The sequence below is a fragment of the Rosa rugosa genome, chromosome 3, assembly GCF_958449725.1.
Source record: "Rosa rugosa chromosome 3, drRosRugo1.1, whole genome shotgun sequence".
Lineage (NCBI taxonomy): Eukaryota > Viridiplantae > Streptophyta > Magnoliopsida > Rosales > Rosaceae > Rosa > Rosa rugosa.
In genome coordinates this window covers 30,894,731-30,919,246 of record NC_084822.1, presented here as the reverse complement: position 1 = coordinate 30,919,246, position 24,516 = coordinate 30,894,731, and the positions used below count along the sequence as shown (strand labels likewise).

Sequence of the window (24,516 nt, the reverse complement as noted above, 5' to 3'; positions counted from 1 at the left end):
TTGAATCAATTAATCAAGATGACCTTCACATGCTTGCTGCAATTTTAATTTTCATATTCCATACATATAAATATTTTAGTTTATTCGATGGCTTCTCAATCTTATACACAATACAAACCCCTCCAACTGGAAACTTAGAAGATCAAATTCTCATATGAATGTTGGAAATATTAATGACCAGTCCGGCCTTCAAAGAAAAAGAAAACCAGAAACCTAAATGATCAAAGACCGTTTCTCCTTCAGTGATATGATCATCCAATCATTTGATGTGACTAGCAAATATTAATTAAGCGATCAGTTGCAAGCTAACGACTAATCTTGAAATAAAGGGAGTGAAGAAGAAGAAGAGATGGACAAGGAAGAAGCGACAAAGGGCAAGTTTTTTTTTTTTTTTCCTTTTTTTAACGAAGAACAGTTTTGTATTTTTTATTTATTTCTTTGACGATGTGTTGGTTTGTTTAATTTTTTTTTTTGGGTGATAGTTGAAAAGACGAAAAAGCCCCTCACGTGCTAACCAAATTAACGGAAAATTGGATGGAAAGTCTAAAAAATAACGATAGGGTGTAAATTGGCCACAATTAGAAAAGTGAGGGTGTAGATAATCAAAATTGAAATGTCAAGGGGTAAATCGACAGCAATGGGAAAAGTCAGGGGGTAATTTGACTATTTTGCCTTTCTTTTATCTAGATGTTTTTTTAATCTTTTACATCTATAAGAGCAACTAAAAGCTTTAGTTCTAGTCGAGCCGAGCTTAGTTAACCATAAGCTCAAGTTCTGTCCAAAATCACGTCAACCCATGCCAAGTACAAGCATGAGAAAACTACATCAAGCATTCACATCAGCTTTTATACCCTTAAGAAAATAAAGCTTAAAACAAAAGGTGGCTAGCATTCGATCCTCTAGTCAAATTAAAGAAAAATTTATGTTTCTAAGTCTTGTGTTAATTAACAACTGAGATTACACAACAACTAGTTTGTGAGTTAAATTCAAGATCGACTACTTATAAAAGGGGAGACTAATATTACTAGACCAAATGGACTACTTTCAAAACAATGTGATTTTAGTATTTATCATCAAAATAAATTATGAATAGTATCCAATTTGTCACAAACCTTGCTTGTCCTCGTAACTTCGCCTTGAATGATGAGGTATCCCAACACAACTTGGCTCCGATAGTAATTATTGTGTGTTAAACAGCGACAAGCGTGGCCCGTGGCCCACCATTGTACCGATACTGTTCCAACTTAACCACCCATTAGGTGTTGGGTTTTAATCACAAAAGGCCTCGGTACAATTGGGTGAGATCCACCCACTTATAAGTTATATTTTATTTGTCACTTTTCCAATGTGGGATATTTCCTCTCCAACATTGTGCAATAGAATCTACATGACCAACTTCACGTAAATAGATGTGCGGTTTTATCCAGTACTAGTAGGAATAATTCAACCCACTTATTTTGCTTAATGCTTATGTTGTTGTTTCTCTTTAAATATGAGATTTTGCCCTTTCACATTCTTGGATTTGTATCCAGTCATATAATCCCACCACCATGAGCAGTAGACAGGGCCGGTCCTGATATTCTAACGGCCTGAGGCGAAGAATTAAAATGTGGTCTCCCATATGTATTTTTTTTTTAGCAATAACAGTACAAAATCATGTATTTTGAAAAACTAAATATGAAATTAATAACAAAACAAAAGTATATGAATATTTATTCCCTACATAAATTTCTGAATTGCAAAACTAGTTAACATAAATTTTTTTATGACTGAAACACAGTGAGAAGCTAGGCTATCACGCCTTTAAATTTACAAAGTATCACTGAAATCTTGCTTGTCTCGCATTTTTAGCTGCAAAAGTACAGATAATGTTGTCATAATCAAGTTTAATTTGGGTCAGTTTTCCATATGGAGAAAGAGAAGGAAAGGGAATAATTATTCTTATGGAAAAAGGAAAGAAAAAGTTCATATGAAAAAGGAAAAGGACAAAAAAAAAAAGGGCTGGGCCACGGGGTGCAAGAAAAATTAACTTAAATAATTGGAGAAAAAATAAAAATAAAAACTGAAAGGGTGAAACTAGGTTTGATTTTAAGGCCCAATCACTTCATTGATTGAAAAAATTAAAAAAAAAAAAAAGTGAAAGAGGAGAGGGATTCAAACCATGGTGGAGACAGGAGAGGACGTTGACTGCCTTCACTTTCGCTGGAGCAGCGCACCATTTCTTTTGTATAAGCAAACAAAATCTATATATACTATTTATAACATATATACAGAAGCTCTGGAGGCCCCCGGGAACCGGTGGTCTGAGACGGCCCTGGCAGTAGAAAATTATTTTCAACTCTAATTTGCTTCTAAGAGTCTGAGATATTCACAACACTAAAATTTTGGCCTTGAATTAACACGATTAAAAGCGAAAGGTATTGTGCCAAAAAAAATGTACCAATCAATGGGATCGATTGACAAAATGCCTGTATCTTTCAGGCTTTCAGCACACAGAGCACTGGTGACTTCATCGATTAGATGTTTTGGAACCTTCATATGCATGCTGCACTAACTAACGCAAACGCCAAAGTAAAAGGAAAAAAGCAAAATGTTGTGCCCATAATGTTTGAAGGGGAGGGATCACATACTAGTGGTGCAATGTTCACATGCATCGAATAATTGATGTTTGTTTCCCACACGAACTGCTAGCATCAATCGCTCATGCACGACAGTAGTTGATCCATACTCATCAACAGTTCAAAGTTGTCTATGTAATCGACCACTAAACCACTACAGGTGGTCGAGTTGGTAAGAGCCTCCAGGTATGGAACTCTTACACCCGGTTTCGAATTCCGCCAATACTGATTGGAGTTAAATCTCAATCTATACTTGGTGGCCAGGAGAAATTAAGCGTTCTGACATGATTTCCCGATACGGATTAATCTCTGAGCATATGAAGCTTTTAAGAAACCATGTAATCTTGATCAAAAGACAAAAAAAAAAAAAAACGGACCACTAATTTGAGCTAAATCGTTATATATCAGTATCTCTGCTTCTTTTTTGGTCACAAGTCTCTGCTTGCAAGTTGCAACCCCAACTGATTTGATAGAATATGTCACCTTCAAAACCCAGAAATGGAACCTAGAAATTGATGGATATCATATAAAATTTCCAAATGGATTCGGAGGGGTCCCCTTCTCCATTCCATTGACGTTCACTGAATTAGGGCGAAAACTTTGGTGAAAACTGGGTCCTAGTAATCGACCACTAATTTCAGCTAAATCGTTACATATCAGTATCTCTGCTTCTTTTTTGGTCACAAGTCTCTGCTTGCAAGTTGCAACCCCAACTGATTTGATAGAATATGTCACCTTCAAAACCCAGAAATGGAACCTAGAAATTGATGGATATCATATAGAATTTCCAAATGGATTCGGAGGGGTCCCCTTCTCCATTCCATTGACGTTCACTGAATTAGGGCGAAAACTATGGTGAAAACTGGGTCCTATCATGATTTCTGCACATCTCATGATGGCGGAACTGGGTCCGGCAGGAGTCGACTCTCCGTGACTTCAGAATCTCAAAAGATGATATGATGGAAGGCAAAACAAAAGTCCAAAAGTGGAAACGGCCAAAGTTTCATAATCACAAAGTGGAGCAAAGGGGTAGATGAAGCAATGACCAGAGAATTGGTGCAGAGGCTGAGTTTGAGTTTTGTTGCAACTTTGTGCACAAAAAATAGTTAACATAACGAATGAAGAGCTCGAAATTAACAAGTAATGGTGATGAACTGACTTGAGACTTCCAAATGGGGATTATAGTAGCTAGCTTTCATAAATAAAAGAATGACCTCAGTATAACAAAAGAACGGAGACTTCCAAACCCGAAAGTAATCCAAGTGGTAACTAGTCGAAGAAAAAAATGGTCAGCAAGCTCAGATAGCCAGGCCAAATAAAAACGCATATGTACGCTTTTTGAACAGCTAACCAGGTTCTAACTTTTGTTTGGCCGGTATCAGGATCTTTCCAAACTGGGAAACATGAAAAATACTGTGTACGGTGTACCTTTACTAGTCCTTGAGATCAGTTCAGAAATTGGACCATGCCATTTGAGAGTAAGTAACAAGGTCCTCACCAGTTCACCTGCATGGTGTGCCCGAGTGTGTAAGTTGGATTACTATGACAGACTCATTAGAGTCTTATGTGGGAGACTCATTGAACCTGAGATCCAACTGAAGTGAAAAAATCACAACTATAACTCAAATCTACAAATGGCTTCATGAATTCATTCCATCGGTTTGAAGAAGCAGAAAGACTGCAACCCAATATAGGATGCTTCAAATTGTAAGATCAGCAAAAGTGAAACCCCGAATTACATCTGTAGACAACACCTAAAATCCTTAATTATAGCACAAATATAAACCAATGTAAGCACAGTTGGATAAATTGAGCTGCTGGGCTCCTAATTGAGTACTTTTTTATAACTAGCATGAGAATGAGTCCCTATGAACAGCTTATCCCAATGAACAACAGCAACTAACAATTAAAGTTGAGGAAAAAAAATGGCGCTATAGATTCACCTAACCTAGCCATCTGTATTCATTCATAACAATCTGTATAGATTATCCCAATGAACTTTTGCCAAAAGAAATAAGATCCAGCTTATGCGAGATGCATAGAATGTTGGATCGGTGGCTTGTAATATAACCACGTCATCAGAAGCTAGGAACCTTGAGTATGTCATGATACCCTAATTCCAAAAGGTGTGGTAGACTGGTGGTGTACCCCTTTTACTTGCAAAAATTAATCTCAAAGCAATGCATAGTGCAGAAAAAAGACAAACCAAACAAATGCGCTGATATCAGAATGGATTATCAGCTCATAAGCAGAAATTCTGATTGAAAATCCATTGTAAAGGGTCCTAATCCTTTCAGTGGTACATCAAGTACATGAATGAAGAATGGAAACAATAAGACCATAGTCATAAACTCACAATCAGTTCAAATAATAATAATAATAAAAAACCTTAAATTAGAGCAATAAAAGTTTTCAGCCAACATTTGAAGCCAAGCATCAGAATAAAGAGATCCCATTTTGAATGCTCTTATTACCATTTGCACATGGATTCCAGACATCTTCCTAGAAGTTTCACATTCACGAAAAACCAAAGTATACAGATTTTAGCCATTGTACTCCTGTCAGTCCCAATAATTACTTCATAATAATAGAGACTAAGAGGTACAATTCATTGCTGTTACTTGTTCCTCCTCCAAATAGAAATGCTATTTGCTCTTGATGGTATAACCAATATGATGCTTACATCAACTTGACCCACTTTTTTGTTCTTGATGGTACACCGGTGGGATGAGCGAGAGAGAGTGTGGCAGTGGCTGTAGTTTAGTAATTAAGTTGAGAGTAGAATAGTCATTTTGCTTCAAATTGGGTTTAGTGAAAATAAAAATCTGTTGCTGGAGTAAGTGGGATAATTTTTGCTCATTTTGGTGCTTTGGGTCAAAAACCCTTTTTTTATTTGGGTAATACAGAGTACTAATTACCAAAAAAAAAAATCAAATAAATGTCATCTAAGAAGTTAGAAGAAAGTGACCAACAAGGACTTAGGCCACGTTTAGTTCACGGAAAGTAAGCATCAAGAAAGAAAACTTGTTCCTTTCTTGCATTTGGGATATAAAAGGAAATTAAAGGAAATAATTTCCTAAAAGAAGGGAAAATAAGGGGGAAGTGGTTTCTTCCAAACACCAAATTAATGAATCACTTCCCCTAACACCAAATAAATTTCTGAATTGCAAAACTAGTTAAACCCAAATTTTTTTTATGACGGGAACACAGTGAGAAGCTAGGCCATTACGCCTTTAAATTTACAAAGTATCACTGAAATCTTGCTCGTCTCGCATTTTTAGCTGCAAAAGTACAAATAATGTTGCCATAATCAAGTTTAATTTGGGTCAGTTTTCCATACGGAGAAGGAAAGGGAATAGTTATTCTTATGGAAAAAGGAAAGGAAAAGTTCATATGAAAAAGGAAAAGGAAAAGGAATAAAAAATAATAAAAAAAGTGGGCTGGGCCACGGGGTCCAAGAAAAATTAACTTAATGTTTAAGGAAATCTCTTTTCTGTGTTTGGCCCAAACTCTAGGTTACTTGACCTAGTGGTAATAGGGTTAAATTAGAAGGATCTAGATTCCTATTCAATTTACGATTACTTTCCTTGTATGATTGAGATTCTATGCATTGTAATCCTCTATATAAAGAGGCCCCCTATTATCAATGAGAATACACATCAAATTCCTCTCAATTTCAGTTTCTCAACAACACGTTATCACCACGACGCTCTAACCCTGAAACTCTAAATTCATAGCCTCCAAATCCTAGAAACCTCCGCAGCCCACCTTGAAGCACTCAGTTCCAGGAATCCAGAACCGGCGGCCCCACCACCGGAACCGGCCGGCAAACCACCGAACCGGCCACCGGAAGTGACGAAAATTCCCCTGCCCGGTTCAAAGGCTTCCTCACCGCCTCCTGCATCCATACTCCACCACCAGAAGCACTTTGATCCCAGATCCACAGAACACGAAAAACTATTCTCGGAACCGGCCAAAAGACGTCCAGACCGGCCACCAGAAGCGCTACACCTCCGAACCGCCACCTGCATCTTCAGCCCCTGCATCAGCTAGCCCTGTGCAGCCTCGGCCCAGAAACAGAAAGAAACCCTAGGCCCAAAAGCAAGGAGCCTGGACCCAAGTACAGCAGCACAGCCCAGAACCTCGGCCCAGAGACTGAAGCCCAGCAACCTTAAGCCCTCTGACGTCAGCATCCACGCGGGCATCCAGTCAGCACACAGTCAGCGTCCAGTCAGACTGCCACATCAGCATCAGACTGCCACGTCAGCTCCCAGGTCAACGTCAGTCAACACCGCCGGCCAACTTTTCCGGTCAACTTCCCGCCACTTTTCCGGCGACTTCTGGAGACTTTTTCAGGCCAACTTTTCCAGTCAAGATTTCCGGCAATTTTTCAAGGTAAACTTTTCTAAAAGTTCCCGTTTTTGAAGTTTTTATTACTTTTCTCTTCTTTTCTCGGGGACTTCCAACATCCCTTCTTCTACCCACCTTTCTTCTTCATAGGGGAGACCTATAGCCGAACTGTGGGGGTTCGTGCTCACTCCAAGCTTGGAGCTTATAGAGTCCTCCAAACTTAGAGTTTGTTGAGAAGAAAAACGATCGACCATATACATCATTGTTTCGATCTAATTCAAAACCCCTCTTGGAATCGAATTTTCTTGGAAGCGACTACGCTCAGAAAATCCCTAATTTCTTGGAAGCGACTACGCTCAGAAATTTAATAGTTTTTCGTGGTAGCCTTTTCGCTCCGAAACTAACCCTAATCTTGTGTTGTTTTTCAGGATGAGTAACCTGAACAAGTTGAACTTCGTTCCACTAGAAACAACTGGCGTAGGATACCATAGGTGGGTCCGCGATGTGCGCCAACATCTTAAGGCTGATGGACTTCTGGGAGCCATCCAAGAGCCTAGTCAGAACGAGCTCTCCATTGAGCAAGCTACTGCTTTTGAAGCAAAACAAGCTAAAGGCATAATTCTCATGACAAGGCACATGAATGACGCGCTCCAAAATGAATACCTCAATGAGGAAGACCCAAGAAAGCTATGGGTAGAACTTGAGCAGCGATTTGGCAACGTTCGTGACTCCCTGCTTCCTGATTTAGAAGTGCGATGGCATAGCCTCCGCTTTTGTGATTTCAAGTCTATACTTGATTATAACTCGGAAGCTCTTCGTATCAAGTCTCTGATGGAGTTTTGTGACCAAGCCATAATTGATACGATGTTGATCGAGAAGACTCTCTCTACCTTCCCCGTCTCTGCACTGATGATTTCAAAGAATTATCGGATTGATGTAAATGCAGGACGTATCACAAGGTTTCATGAGCTCATTGGCGCCATGAACGTAGCTGAAAAGCACGACAATATTCTTGTGAAGAACTATAATGATAGACCCGTGGGAACTAAGTCTATTCCGGAGTCTAACTATAGTCGCGCCCCCAAGGGAGGACGCAATGAGCGAAACCCTAAGAGTAGGGACAATTCTGGATGTTCTGGTCCATATGTTAGCCCTAAAGAGGAAGGAAATCGCCAAGAGAGGCGTGCATGGAACCGTGGAGGTCAACGTGTGAAGAGAGAGAGAGGTGGAGCCTCCGACCATGGTGGTAACGCCACAAAGAGCATTGGTCGTCCAAATCGCGCCCCAATGGCGCCTGACCATAATGATGTTTGTTTTTGATGTGGATCAACTGAACATTGGGCCAAAGCATGTAAAGCACCCTAGAATGTTGCAAACGCATACAAGACGTATCGCGAAGCAAGGGAGGCAAATTACATGGAACAAGAACATCAAGATGGCGATCTCGATCTAAGGGTGGAAGACTACAATGATCAAGACCTAGAAACTGGCGATTTTGATTAAGTCTTTTTATTTTCCAAGAGATGTAGGCAATTGCCATATTATTTTTATAGTAGATGCCAATGATATTAGTCTTTCTTCAAAGTAGGCGTACTCAATGTAAGTGTGATGTCTAGGAAGGTTTTGAGATAAGTGGTACTTAAGCGAGCCTTGCTCCACCGACATCTCTCTACTCACCTGGTCACATTTGCATTGGAATTACAGAAAGGAGTTAGACGACTACCATTGTTTTGCATTAACTAGTTTATTGGATTAGATTTTCTTTGGTTAAAGAAACGATGATGTAATTCCGTTTGGCTTATTAATAAAAGTTGAGTTCTTTCCTTAATGACTCCTTTTTAATTACGAGCTTTTCTTCAAAGAATGGATGAACTTCAATGTCTTGCGGATAGTGCAACAACGCACACCATTCTACGACATAGGCAATTATTCTTGGAGATGTTGTCTACATATTCATCTGTGACTACGATGGCTGGGCCATCAGGTTTAGTTCAAGGACATGGAATGACCCAATTCCTATTGCCAGATGGCACCTTGATTAAAGTCACTAAAGCCCTCTACGCTCCTAAGGCAAATCGAACCTTATTGAGCTTTAAAGATATTAGAGCCAACGGATTCCATGCGGAAACGCATAGTGAGAACGGAATAGAATTCCTTTGCATTACCTCTAATGATTGCGAACAAAGGCGCATCTTAGAGAAGTTTATGTGTCTCTCTAATGGACTCTATGTCACTATTCGAGCTATTAAATCCAATAAAGTTATGAGATAAGATCTCTTGGATTTAGACACATATTGGCTTTGTCACGACAGGATAGATCATCCTTGTCATGATATGATGATCCGTCTACTGAAGACTTCACACGGACATCCATCCTTTTTTAGCAAAACGAAGCAAGAATCTGATGGCGCCATAAATGGCGCCAACCATGAGCATGATGCCATGGTTGTTCCTCCTAGTGGCCATGACGCCATACATGCTAATTTCCATGGCTCCAACGCCATGATGGGAGATGTAGTCACACATTTTGCTTCTAATAGCGCTACAGACGCTCAGGCCCAATCCAAATCCTCATTGGTTGCTTCTAAGGCCCCTAGCTCATTTTGCAAAGCCTGTTCCTTCGGGAAATTAGGACTGAGACCGTCTTATGCAAAGGATATGAAAATACTCATTCTGTATTTACATCGAATCCATGGGGATTCTGTGGACTGATTCAATCAACTTGCGGATGTTTAAATATCTCATGATGTTGGTTGACACGCAAACACGTTGGTCACGTGTTGTGCCATTGTTCACCTATACTTTCTACTTATGCTACACTCCTAGCACATATCATATGACAATGGGCTCACTCCCCAGATCATCCTATTCAGTCAATTGGATTTGACTATGCTAGAGAGTTTACATCGAAGACCTTCGATGGTTATTGCATTGGGACTGATGTTGGACATCACATTCCCATGTACACACCCAAATGGTCTCGCGGAAACGACTACGATGATAGTCCGGACATTGGTAATGCGCACCAATCTCCTTATATCCGCCTGGGGTGATGCAATATCGCATGCAGCCATGCTAATTCGTCTACGATCCACCGCCACTAAATCTACCTCTGCATTACAGCTAGTGACTGGGTACAAGTATCGTACTTACGCATATTTGAGTGTGCCATTTATGTGCCAATTGCGCCGCCACAACGCTCTATGATGGGTCCTCACAGACGAATGGGCAACTATGTTGGATTTGAGACTCCAACAATCGTCCGCCACTTAATGCCCTTTCAAGGTGATCTCCTTACCGCTAGCTTTGCGGATGTCACTTTGATAAGACAATCTTCCCGTCGTTAGGGGGAGATAAGAACACAGATGTTCAGCAGGAACGACAGGAATTGCCGTGGTCTGTCCCCACTATGTCTCATCTTGATCCCCATTAAAGTGACGAGATCACACAAATATGCTGCAAACATGCCTGCAAGGAAGGACGTCCCTATGAGAGGACGTAGCGCCACCCTACACGGAGGTAGGCATGGTGTCAGGGCTAAAGAGAGTGACACTCTGGCGTTATAGGCCATGGCTCCAGCTAGGATGCTTGGGAGGCCCGTGGGTTCGAAGGATGCTATGACACAACCTAATCCTTGGATCATCGACACTCAAAATCCGTCTCATGAGTATCTTCCGGGTTATGGTTATCGTTGGGGGACGCCTCAACGTCATAACCTATTCCTGAGAATATAGAGCTCTATGAAAATTACACTAGTGTACATGAGATGTGGGATAGAAACTCCATCATAATTGATGATGTAGTCGCGCATGAGTTTGTTGAGTCTGATGACATCGAACCACGCTTCGTTGATGAATGAATGCCAACGTAGAGAGATTTGGACTAAATGGAAAGATGCGATCCAGGTTAAGAAGGATTCTCTAACGAAGAGGAAGGTTTTCGAGCTAGTGATGCCAACACCTCCTAACATAAAACCTGTTGACTAATGGGTCTTCGTTAGAAAGCGTAGTGAGAAAAAGAGATGGTAATCTCGCCTTATGGCGCATGGCTTCTCATAAAACGCCCTGGAATCGACTTTGATGAGACATATTTTCTCGTAATGGATGTCATTGCACTCCACTACCCTGTCAGTTTGGTAGTTTCCGAATAACTGAACATGTAGCTTACAAATGTGGTCACTACGTATCTCTATAGGGATCTAGATACGGAATATAGATGAAGGTTCATGGTGAACTTCATTTACCCAAGTCAAGTGGCTCTAGACCACGGAGCGCGTTTTACAAAGAGGTTGAAATGCTCACTAAGATGACTACTACTTGATTGGGAAGGGATATGCCCACGCGTTTCCATAAACAAGTTTCGGATTCTATCGCGGTTCATGTTGGACATGATCTTCATTAGAAGCCCTTAAAGAGTTAAGGGAAACCGCTGAACACTAGAAATCCGAGTTTGAGATGAAGGATTTTGGGAGAACACGATTATGTCTCGGTTTGGAACTTGAGCATCGTGTTGATAGATGCTTAGGCATTTTGACAAGGTCAAACCTTCAAGCACCCTCATGATCGTCCGTAGTCTTGATCCTGAAAAGGATCCTCTTCGTCGAAAGGATGATGACGAAGATGTGCTAGAGGCAGAAGTGCCTTACTTAGTACAATTGGCGCATTATTGTACTTATCCCAATGCACAAGACCGGACATCTCATATGTTGTGAACTTGTTAGCTAAGGTATAGCTGTGCGCCAACGCAATGCCATTGGATTGGTGTAAAAGGTATCTTTCGGACTTGAGATGTACGATTGATATGGGCATGCTTTATCCCTACAGAGAGATGATGGATTCGGACCCATCACACACCAGGAACGCCGCCAACACCGGCCTGCGTCCCCTCTCCCCATCCCAAAACGAAGTTAGCGTTTTGGAAGGTTTTGCTGATGCTGGGTATCTCTCTGACCCACACAAAGGTCATTCCCAAACTGGTTAAGTGTTCACCATGGGTAAAGACTGCGATATCTTGGAGGTCTACAGAATAGACCCTAGTCGCTATATCTTCGGACCATGCAGAGACTATTACTCTTCACGAAGAGATTCGTGAATGTATATGGATTGGATCCATAATTACGCATGTTCGAATAATTGTGATTTGAAGTCTACCATAGATGAGCCTACGAGCATTTAGGATAATGCAGCTTGTTTTGAACAAATGAAGCAAGGCTACATCAAAGCGACAACACCAAGCTTAATCAGCAACAACAGACTCTCCTCAAGATCAAAATGAACTAGGTTCGATCTGAGGACAGTGTGGCAGACTTGCTCACTAAGTCATTGCCTAAATTTCACTTTCGAGAAACATGTTGGTAGCATCGTTTACGGAAGTTATCCGAACTCCCATGACCGTAGTCATCAGGGGGAGATGTCTACATGTATGGTCTCGAAACGTGAAGGGTGTGTTGTGCTCTTTTTCCCCTTCGACCGAGGTTATTTTTGTCCCACTGGGTTTTTGTTACTCGGCAAGTTTTTTAACGAGGCAACGAGAGAAGCACCGCATTTGGGCAACACAAGGGGGAGTGTTTAAGGAAATCTCTTTTCTGTGTTTGGCCCAAACTCTAGGTTACTTGACCTAGTGGTAATAGGGTTAAATTAGAAGGATCTAGATTCCTATTCAATGTATGATTACTTTCCTTGTATGATTGAGATTCTATGCATTGTAATCCTCTATATAAAGAGACCCCTATTATCAATGAGAATACACAACAAATTCCTCTCAATTTCAGTTTCTCTACAACACTTAAGTAATTGGAGAAAAAATAAAAATAAAAAATGAAAGGGTGAAAGTGAAACTAGGGGTGAGACTAAGTTTGATTTTAAGGCCCAGTCACTACACTGATTGAAAAAATAAAAAAAAGAAGAAGAAGAAGTGAAAGAGGAGAGGGAAAGGGAAAAAGCAAAATGTTGTGCCCATAGTGTTCAAAGGGGAGGGATCACATACTAGTGATGCAATGTTAACATGCACTGAATAATCGATGTTTGTTTCCCACACGAACTGCTAGCATCAATTGCTCATGCACGACAGTAGTTGATCCATACCCATCAACAGTTCAAAGTTGTCTATGTAATCGACCACTAAACCACTACAGGTGGTCGAGTTGGTAAGAGCCTCCAGGTGTGGAACTCTTTTCCCGCCAATGCTAATAGGAGTTAAATCTCAATCTATACTTGGTGGCCAGGAGAAATTAACTGTTCTGACATGATTTCCTGATACGGATTAGTCTATGAGCGTATGAAGCCTTTGAGAAACCGTGTAATCTTGATCAAAAGAAGAAAAAAAAAATGTAATCGACCACTAATTTGAGCTAAATCGTTATATCAGTATCTCTGCTTCTTTTTTGGTCACAAGTCTCTGCTTGCAACCCCAACATTGTCACCTCCAAAACCCAGAAATGGAACCTAGTTTATGTATATTGATGGATATCATATAGAATTTCCAAATGGATTCGGAGGGGTCCTCCTTCTCCATTCTATTGACGTTCACTGAATTAGGGCGAAAACTGGGTCCTATCATGATTTCTGCACATCTCATAATGGCGGAACTGGGTCCGGCAGGAGTCGACTCTCCATGACTTCAGAATCTCAAAAGATGATATGATGGAAGGCAAAACAAAAGTCCAAAAGTGGAAACGGCAAAAGTTTCATAATCACAAAGTGGAGCAAAAGGGTAGATGAAGCGATGACCAGAGAATTGGTGCAGAGGCTGAGTTTGAGTTTTGTTGCAACTTTGTGCACAAAAAATGGTTAACATAACGAATGAAGAGCTAGAAATCAACAAGTAATGGTGATGAACTGACTTGAGACTTTCAAATGGGGATTATAGTAGCTAGCTTTCATAAATAAAAGAATGACCTCAGTATAACAAAAGAACGGAGACTTCCAAACCCGAAAGTAATCCAAGTGGTAACTAGTTGAATAAAAAAATGATCAGCAGCTCAGATAGCCAGGCCAAATACAAACGCATATGTAAGCTTTTTGAACAGCTAATCAGGTTCTAACTTTTGTTTGGCCAGTATCAGGATCTTTCCAAACTGGGAACCATGAAAAATACTGTGTACGGTGTACCTTAACTAGTCCTTGAGAACAGTTCAGAAATTGGACCATGCCATTTGAGAGTAAGTAACAAGGTCCTCACCAGCTCACCTGCATGGTGTGCCCGAGTGTGTAAGTTGGATTACTATGACAGACTAATTAGAGTCTTATGTGGGAGACTCATTGAACCTGAAATCCCACTGAAGTGAAAAAATTACAACTATAACTCAAATCTACAAATGGCTTCATGACTTCATTCCATCGGTTTGAAGAAGCAGAAAGACTGCAACTCAATAAAGGATGATTCAAATTGTAAGATCAGCAAAAGTGAAACCCCGTATTACATCTGTAGACAACACCTAAAATCCTTATAGCATAAATATAAACCAATGTAAGCACAGTTGGATAAATTGAGCTGCTGGGTCCTAATTGAGTACTCCTTTTTTATAACTAACTAGCATGAGAATGAGTCCTATGAACAGCTTATCCCAATGAACAACAGCAACTAACAATTAAAGCTGAGGAAACAAAATGGCGCTATAGATTCACCTAACCTAGCCATCTGTATTCATTCATAACAATCTGTATAGATTATCCCAATGAACTTTTGCCAAAAGAAAGAAGATCCAGCTTAAGCGAGATGCATAGAATGTTGGATCGGTGGCTTGTAATATAACCACGTCAGAAGCTGGGAACCTTGAGTATGTCATGATACCCTAATTCCAAAAGGTGTGGTAGACTGGTGGTATACCCCTTTTACTTGCAAAAATTAATCTCAAAGCAAGGACCTAAACATAGTGCAGAAAAAAGACAAACCAAACAAATGCGCTGATATCAGAATGGATTATCAGCTCGATCATAAGCAGAAATTCTGAAAATCCATTGTAAAGGGTCCTAATCCTTTCAGTGGTACATCAAGTACATGAATGAAGAATGGAAACAATAAGACCATAGTCATAAACTCACAATCAGTTCAAAAAATAATAATAAAAAAAACCTTAAATTAGAGCAATAAAAGTTTTCAGCCAACATTTGAAGCCAAGCATCAGAATAAAGAGAATCCCATTTTGAATGCTCTTACCATTTGCGCATGGATTCCAGACATCTTCCTAGAAGTTTCACATTCACGAAAAACCAAAGTATACAGATTTTAGCCATTGTACTCCTGTCAGTCCCAATAATTACTTCATAATAAGAGAGACTAAGAGGTACAATTCATTGCTGTTACTTGTTCCCCCTCCAAATAGAAATGCTATTTGCTCTTGATGGTATAACCAATAGGAACCATAAATGGTTTGCATGTTGTTAGCTTCTAACTAATTGCCACAGGCAAAGTAATAATGCATACTTAAACTGACCCGCCAAGAACCGAAGCTCCAATCCATAATTTTTGATATATTAGCATAGTACATTCATCATTAAAAGTATAAAAATATGATCAAATACTAAAAAGGCATCAGTTATGTGTCCCAAGGGACAAGAAACTTCCCCTAAGCTCCTTTTTCATTACCTTCTTGTTTACTAAAGTGTGTCGGACAGTTATAGCCAGATCAGTCAGAAATCTTATTGTAAACTTGTAGCACAGAATGGTAAATGAAAACAACAGCAAACTACAGAAAGAGAAAGCAACATAATGCTATTTTTTTTAAGGATTTTGTCCATTTACCCCATGTCTAGGGATTTTTTTCTCACTTACCTCATTAAGTTTTTTAATTTCTCCTTACCCAAAACACTTTAAGGAAGTCTTCCCTAATATCTCATTAAGTTTTTTTTTACACTATTTTACCCTCACCTCTTTGTTACTTAGAGAGAGAGAAAATGGAAGAGAGAGACACCATAGGAGACTTTGCCGGAGCCCGTTCACCGGCCGCCGGATTCCCTTCACCGTATTCCAGCCAACTTTAACCGGAATCTGGTCACCGACCTCCGCCCACCGGACTTCTCTGGAAACCTCGCCGGAGGTCTCCAAAGAGGTCATCAGATATCTCATAGGTCGCCGGAAATGTTTATTGCCCCCAAATAAACGTCTACTGCGGCGCCAGAAATGTTTATTGCCCCTAAATAAACGTCTATTGCCCCCCAATAGACGTCTATTGGGGGGCAATAGAGGTTTATGAAACCTCGTCGGAAGTCTTCAAAGAGGTTGTTGTAGATCTCATATGGGACCGGAGAGGTTTATTGCCCCTTGAATAAACATGTATTGTCTCCCAATAGAAGTCTATTGCCCCTAATAGAACTTTCGGTCGCCGGAATGAAATTCTGGTTAAGGAGAAAAACGAGGAGATTATATCAATTCAAAACATTTATTGCTCCCCAATAAAACTTTTTTTCTTACTTTCTTACTGGGCCTTCTGCCCCATTTTACCAAAAAATAAATAAATTCTGCACTCATTTTACCCAAAAAAAAAAAATGATCTAGGCACCCACTTCATCTTCTCCTTCCGGTTGCAAACCCAGGACCGGAATCATCTTCAGTAGCGTCTTCAGGCTGACTTATTGGAGCTGCACGAAGTCGCCGCCGGTTGCACGATCCATGGCGCCGCCTCATGACGATCGCCGGCTTCTGGGCTGCAAACGATCGTTGGCTGCACCTTCACGGTTGCACAAACTCGATTGATTTGCCGTCGACTGCCAGCGCTGACGACGTGCAGGCCATGGCGGATCGAGGCTTGGTCCTGGACATGCCGACATCGTTGGGGAGAGAGAGAGAGAGAGAGAGAGAGAGAGAGAGTGCAGATCGTTGGAGAGAGAGTTCACGTCGGAGGAAAGAGAGAGAGGGAGGAGAGAGAGATTGTACACCGGTGGGATGAGAGAGAGAGAGTTTGGCAGTGGCTGTAGTTTAGTAATTAAGTTGAGAGTAGAATAGTCATTTTGCTTCAAATTGGGTTTAGTGGGAATAAAAATCTGTTGCTGGGGTAAGTAGGATAATTTTTGCTCATTTTGGTGCTTTGGGTCAACGACCCTTTTTTTATTATTTGGGTAATATAGAGTACTAATAAATGTCATCTAAGAAGTTAGAAGAAAGTGACCAACAAGGACTTAGGCCACGTTTGGTTCGCAGAAACTAAGCATCAGGAAATGAGACTAGTTCTTTTCTTGCGTTTGGGATATAAAAGGAAATGAAATAATTTCCTAACGGAAGGGAAAATAAGGGGGAAGTGGTTCATTCCAAACACCAAAGGAATCACCCCCCTTATTTTCCTTGCATTTATTACTCACAACACATTATCTTATTCTATTATTACAAACTTTTTAACAACTTTTTTTATAACTTTCTTAATGTTACCAATCACCAGAAAAAATTCTTGGGAAAATTTCATTTCCCTTCTCATGGGAAAGACAAAGGAAGTACTTTCCTTTCTGTGAACCAATCAAGGCCTTAATGTATCCCAGAACTACCTATAGTTAAGCTAGGATGCTGCCGCCTTAGTTGAAACTAAGGAACAAGCCCACAATCATGCACTATCAGTTTTTTGAGTGCATAGACAGTGAGTGAAAAAATATACAGGGACACCAAAGGATTAATCACTATTAGTGTAGACACATTGAACAAAAGTAGAGTAAAAGTTTGACTTAGTTTTTCCTATGGTCATATTTTTACCAATACGCATTTCTTCTTCCATTATCATCTTATTTACTTAAATTAATGTTTCACATAGCTACAGATAGATCATTCACCAACTTAATCGCAGAGAAAAGAGAAGCAAAATACATAAAGCCATTTGCTGAGACATAGAATTCTGTAGATTTGCATTACGAAATTCAAATAACAATACAACAGGTTCTCGAATTCAATGATAATAATACAACAACATTGGAGTGTTTTTCAGTGAACAAGTACCAACCTCTAACTGGCATCACAAGCTGAAACCTTCATCACTCAACTGATCAAGGCAATGGGGTGAGCCTGGCCTCAAAAACAAACCCCCTGCAAAGCCCATCGCCACTTCCGGGAACGCCATCAATCCACCGCCACTCTGCTTTCCCCGGACAATTGTCCCACAAAGCCAACTTCCCCAATCTCTTAGCCGAAAAACAAACCCTGTCGCCGCCACCAAACACCTTGAACTTGCTACACTCCTGAAAACACTTAAACATATCCACCGGCATCCGGCCCGCCTCGTCCCACTCCCAGCTATCCAAATCCAGCCTCAGTATCAGAATCGTCGAGCACGCCGAGTTCAGCGAAAACGAAGACTTCAATCCCCCAACCATCAAGATCTTGGTCCCATTTCCGCGAACCAAACGAGGCCGTTTCAAAATGTCGAACACGTCCCCCCACTCCTGCTTCTCGAGCCTCGTCCACGTCTGCGAGCTCCTCAGCTTCGAAATGGCGCAGGCGAAAAGCTTCCACTGGCTCCTCCACGGCGAGCCGACGTCGCAGAGAGCGAAGACCGAGTCGGCCACGAGGATCGGGCTGCGGGGCTTGGAGGGAAGATTGGAAGAGAATTTGAGCCAGTGGTTGCCGGCGGCGGCGGAGAAGTAAAGCGCGGCGAGCTCGGTGAGGACCATGACGCGGGTGGCGGAGTCAACGAGGACGGAGCCGTGCCTTGACCAGGCGGAGCCGAGCTGAGGCAAGGTGAGGAAGCGGCGGGTGAGAGGGTTGCAGACGACGAGGGACTTGGTGGTGGAGTCGGGGGAGTCGGCCCAGAGGTAGAGGAGGCCGGAGGAGGAGGCGACGGGGTGGGGGGAGCGGAAGGGGAGGAAATCGAGGGGGAAGCGGAGCCAGCGGTGGAGGTCGGGGTCGAAGACGTGGAGGGAGGGAGGGGAGGAGAGGTGGTGGTGGCGGTGGTGGGGAGGGCGGAGGGCGAGGAGGCGGAGGGGAGGGGAGTGGGTGGAGATGAGGTGGATGAAGGAGGGGGAGGTGAGGACTTGGTGGAGGTGCTTGCTGACGGAGCGGCAGATCATGATCTGAGGGAGGGGGAGGAGGGAGAAGATGTGGTGGAGGGCGTCGTGTGGGAGAGACTCCATGGTGGTGGGCCGCCGGAGGAGGAGAACTGGATCGGAATATGCAGAGACAGGAGATGGAGAGGGGAAAGTGAGAAGACGACTCTTTGGTTGTAATGAAAAGAAAAAAAAGAAAAAGAAAAGACTTCGTTTCTGTTTGGGGATGCCGGCACGTGTGAAACAAAGACCTCATTTTTGTACTTTTTTCCTTTTTTCAAAAAATTATGTTAATTTTGAAAATTATATTCCCAAATTCGACCTTTTAGACTTTAATAAAATAAAAAAATTGATCTTTTAGTCGGTCAAGATTGCTATATGCTTAACGCAAGCATGTTCATCTGGTTAGTAACTTTCTATGCTCAATCACTATTAGATGTATATCCAACGATTGGCACCTAGTATAAATCATAATAAATAACACATATATATGGTCTTTATTCTGAAAGCAACCTATAGATCAATTATCATTAGGGAATTTTATCCTGGGTCATAAGGCCCTCTATCAGAGAAAAATGAGCCATTGTCTAGCCAAAAATATTTCATCAGCGCAATTAATTGCAAGATTGCTGTTCAAAACCTTTGCTTGAATTTTCAAAAGCTTCTGGGCTTCTTGGGGAGACTTTTTTCCTTTCTAAAAGTTAAGAAAAAAACAAAGAAAAAAAAATTGAAATTTACGTGATGTGCACAAGATGCATTTGTTGACAAAGTTGAATGAAAGTTAACTATTGGACCAAGATTAATTACTTTCACAAACCACAAAATTAGAATTTGACATTTTGAAACCACAAGGTAAGAGTAACCATGACCCCAAACCACATGGACTAATTATAACATTTGCCCTTTAATCATCTGGTATCAATTTTTTATATTATTATTATTATTATTATTATTATTTTTTTGAGATGAGAAGTTTTATTAAAAACTAAAGCAAATTACATCAAGGAAGAATTAGAGGTAGCTCCACTACACACTTCCCTACCATTATTTTCACTAATTACGAGACTATCATCATCAATGATTTACGTGAGCCAATTAGGCCCAATCCTAACGAACTAATACGCCTTTCAAGCCGGGCTACACAGTGGCGGAGGGAGGAATATACAAGTATGGGGGCAAAAAAAATTAAACCAAACACCAAAAGACCATTGATGAATCAAAATACATCCCCTGTATGTGCAATCAGTGCATATAATACACAAAAATGATTCGCATTATACAAAAAAGACTTGAGCTATTTCCTAGCACAAAAGACAATCAATATTTCCTAACAAAACAGAAACAATATTGCTCAAGTCATCTATAGTTGTCCTCGACGAGTAGACATGTTTTGGAATCGTTGAATTATACGCTCATTGTCAATGGCATTGAATATATCTTTCTCAAGGTATACCGTTAAGCTATCATTCAACCACTGATCTCCCATTCGATTTCGCATTCAATTTTTTATGATGTTCATGGCAGAGAATGCTCTTTCAACTGTGGTTGTTACAACTGGAAGTACTAATGCCAAGGTTATGAGTAGATAGACAAATGGATATGTCTTGTGCTTTCCTGTCTCGACAAGTTTCTGTGCTAGAGAAGAAATTCCTTGCAAGTCTTGAAACTTTGTGTTAGATTGCATATCATCAATATAAATATCAAGCTGAGATTGTAGTACCAGCAAATCTGATGTAGAGAAATCATCCGGATAAAATTGAGCAAGAAGCATCAAACGTTGCTTGTTGAAAGTAGAAAATGAATGATTCAGACGTAAACATGCCAAACAAAGGAGTAGCTCAGTATTAACCTCATTGAAACGATTGTTTAGCTCTTGAAGTTGGAGATCTATCACAGCACAAAAGAAATCAAAGCGGTAATAGTGGAGATTTGTGATTTCTGGACTTTTCCGTTTTGATTTCCATTTACATAGATGCTGATCACTCATGTTGGGAACCATAATATTTTCCTTGCCACAAAAGACAACAACCTGCTCTAGTAAAGAATCCCTTCCATTATCCCTCATATCTTGCAATTTTCTCTTGCAAATTTTCACTAAATCCATTGCATTTACTATATCTTGATCATCTTTTTGCAAGGCTTGTGACAACTCATGACTAATTCCAAGTACAATCCTCATCAAGTGTAGACTAAATATGAAATCAAAACATTGCAATAACCCCAATGAAATAAAGGCATCATGTTTCTGATCAGAACCTACTTTGTCAAATGCAATTTCATCTAGCACATCAATTATGGGAGAGAACATGGCAGTAAAGTTTATGAGCGTACCATAATGTGAGCTCCAACGTGTATCGGCTGAACGCTTAATCTCAATTTCTTGATTTAAGCCTCTTCCACTTGAAAGTTCTCCAACTTTCAATGCTTGAACAACTTTGAGAGACTGCTTTTCTCGAAGAATGTCACGCCGTTTAGAAGATGCACCAACAATATTTACAACATGACTAACTGATGTGAAGAAGGCACCTACAATGCTATGTTTCTTTGCTACAGCCACCAAAGCTAACTGAAGCTGATGTGCAAAACAATGGACATAGAAAGCAGAGGAATTCTCCTTCAAAATAAGTGTCTTTAAGCCATTAAGTTCCCTACTCATATTACTGGCTCCGTCGAAACCCTGACCACATAAACTTGATATGCTTAAACTATGTTTACAAAGCAATGCATCTATAGCTTCTTTAAGTGTAATGGCAGTGGTATTGGCAACATGTTCAATGCCAATGAAACGTTCAATCACACAACCATTCTTATCCACATAACGAAAGATAACAGCCATCTGCTCTTTTATAGAAACATCTCTAGCTTCATCAACTAGAATAGAGAATAATGCATTATCCATGTCTCTAATTATAGCATTTGTGGTTTCAACTGCAGCAGCATTGACTATGTCTTTTTGAATCATTGGTGATGTCATTTTGAGGTTTTCTGGAGCATTTTTCAATGCAACAGCTCTAACTTCTTCATCATGATCAACAAGAAATTGCAAAAGCTCAAGAAAGTTACCTTGATTGCTTGAATTGTCTGACTCATCATGGCCCTGAAATGCAAGGCCTTGTCTTAGAAGAAACCGAATGCAATTAACTGATGCAGTGAGTCGAATTCGATAATCTGTTCTGGATTGCTTAGCATTCTTGTGGATGATATTTCGAATGTGTTGTCCTTCATTCATCAAGGTTTCACACTTTTTCAAAGTTTGATTATGAGCACTATTATGGTCTCCAACATGATCATATAATCTTTCTTTCTTCTTCCAATTTCGAAAACCATCACTAGTAAATGCATCACCACCTGCTTGTTCTCCGATATTTGCTTTAAATAGGTAGCAGCACAAACAATATGCACGATCTTTTTCGATACTATATTCCAACCATTTAGGAAAATCATTGAACCAAGCAGATATAAACCTTCGTTTCGAAGCTCCACACTTGGTTTGAAGAAATTTGTGTTCCCTGGGCTGATAAGGACCCCTTTGCAGATATTCTCTTCGAACTTGGTCTCGAATGTTCGGATCGTAATCTTGAATTCTGGTTCGTAATCCAGGATCTGAAGGAAGATCTGCCAAGTTTATTTCTACCCGAACACGACTATTCTTTGACATTACACTATCTTCAGGGGGTGGTAGCATATCTGATTTTCTTTTAAAGAATCTTTCCATGACACTTTCACACAATTTACAACTACATTAAGATGATTAAAGTGTAAGTAAAATTGTTTGAAAACTAAGAAACGATCAATATAGTAAACAAAATCATGTGTAATCTATCAAAAATATTAGTATATGCTTATAGAGTTCCACACAGCCACACTTCCATCCTTCCTTCCAGGCATGCAAAAAGAAAAGAGATAAAAAAATGGCAATAAAATCTTTCAACACAAAAACAGAGCAATCAAATTATACTATCAACAATACACAAGAACAGAGCCACAGCCCACAGAGGAGAAGAAAAACAGTAAAAAAGAAACAAACAAATTAATCAACCTGAGTGTTGGCTTTGGTAGTTGAGTTTGATCAACAAAGTGATATTGATATCTGGGGTTTGAGAAACGAAGTCATTGCAACAACTAGGATTCTAGGAAGCCAGCAATATCAGTTGTACTTGGTTATTGACTTTGAGTGCAGAGTGCTGGCTTTGGTACTTTGGTAGTTGAGTTTGAATATATATGCTGAATGGGGTTGCACAAGAAGCTTCATGGGGAGCTTTTTCTTGTTTTTTCCGTCAGCTTGTGAGAGTTGTGTTGTGGGCGGTGGGCCTAGTGATATGTTTAGATGGTGTGGACTTTGGACTATCAATCTGGGCTTTGAAGTTTGAAATGGGAAGTTGGGAACACCGAACATCTATATCATATATAACATATATAGCCACTTGATGGGGGCAAATTGTCTACTTAGCAGCCAACTGTCAAAATCTCAGTGGGGGCAGTGGCCCCCACTCGCCCTGAACTGCCTCCGCCCCTGGGGCTACATATTGAGCGACCACATGAGTTGCCCTATTTAACTCTCTAGAAACAAAAGCAATACTTGGGATATGAAGCCTATCCATTAGCTTATGGATTTCCCAGTCTACAACTCCATCACTTGATAGACAATATTCATCCCTAGAAAGTAAATTAACAGCTTTCATGCAATCACACTCCACTACTACATTTAACTAGCCATTCTAAAAAATAATAATAATAAAAAAAAAAAAAAAAATCCAAGCCAACCTTAATTGCAAACAACTCAGCAGTACGTGGTGCAACATTAAACCTCAATCTCAGTCCCACCGCCCTAACCAAATGACCCCTCATCCCTAAAGACAGCGCTAACTCCCACACGAGCACCTTCAGGGGAAGACCGAGCCATCACAATTCATTTTAATAAAATCAGAAGAGGGTGGGGCCCACCTCCGTCTAGTCCTCCATTTCATATAACACTTGGCTTGACTTTGGTTGCTCTCCATGCAATAGCATTCTGCTCTTTCCAATTAACTCACAAAATTATTATGAAGAACCTTAATTCATCCTCCAACAAGACACTCATAGCATGTTGAATTAAAGAAGGGAAAACAATAGACTGACTTGGATTCAGCTTAGCATAAAACCCCGCTCTCTAAAGCACCGCAACACAATGTAGCAATATAGGCTAGATCGTCTCTCTCTAAAAGCTAGAGAGAGAAAACAGATATGAGACCAGTTCCCCCTCCCCCCCTCCCCTCCTGCTCGGTTCTTGATCCTTCCAGATCTAGATCAGGTTGCTTGAGGGTTGGGGGAGGCCTCCTCCTTCGGGCTCTGTCCTGAATCTCTGTTTCCTTTCTCGTTTGTTTACGTTTTGCTCTTTCTTTCAATAAGAGTTACAGGGGGCCTTGTGTCCGAGAGGGTGTCTTCCTGGAGTTGGCTCTGTCAGTGCGAAGGTGTTGTGGTGATGGGTTCGCTGTCCAAATCTTCTGATGGAGTTGTTGGGCGGTGGGTTCTGGCGGCACCGAATCGGCGATCTGGGAGGAGGCAGTGGCGTGTTCCAGGGCTAGAGAAGGGTGGCTCGATCTCAGAGT

At 40.7% G+C, this 24,516-nt stretch overlaps 2 protein-coding genes across 2 annotated transcripts; both read right to left on the bottom strand.

Moving 5' to 3' along the window:
- Nucleotides 1–17,765: 17,765 nt before the first annotated feature.
- LOC133736975 (SKP1-interacting partner 15) lies at nt 17,766–19,107 on the bottom strand. Its single transcript, XM_062164599.1, has one exon. It carries the CDS (start codon nt 19,013–19,015, stop codon nt 17,933–17,935), a length of 1,083 nt encoding a protein of 360 aa, XP_062020583.1. The 5' UTR covers nt 19,016–19,107; the 3' UTR covers nt 17,766–17,932.
- Nucleotides 19,108–20,426: 1,319 nt separating this feature from the next.
- Nucleotides 20,427–22,643, bottom strand: LOC133737553 (uncharacterized). The gene has a single exon (XM_062165081.1). It carries the CDS (start codon nt 22,641–22,643, stop codon nt 20,427–20,429), a length of 2,217 nt encoding a protein of 738 aa, XP_062021065.1.
- Between the last annotated feature and the right edge of the window lie 1,873 nt (nt 22,644–24,516).

Coding starts and splice junctions, on each gene's coding strand:
- LOC133737553 (XM_062165081.1), bottom strand. CDS start 22,643: ATGGAAAGATTCTTTAAAAGAAAATCAGATATGCTACCACCCCCTGAA.
- LOC133736975 (XM_062164599.1), bottom strand. CDS start 19,015: ATGGAGTCTCTCCCACACGACGCCCTCCACCACATCTTCTCCCTCCTC.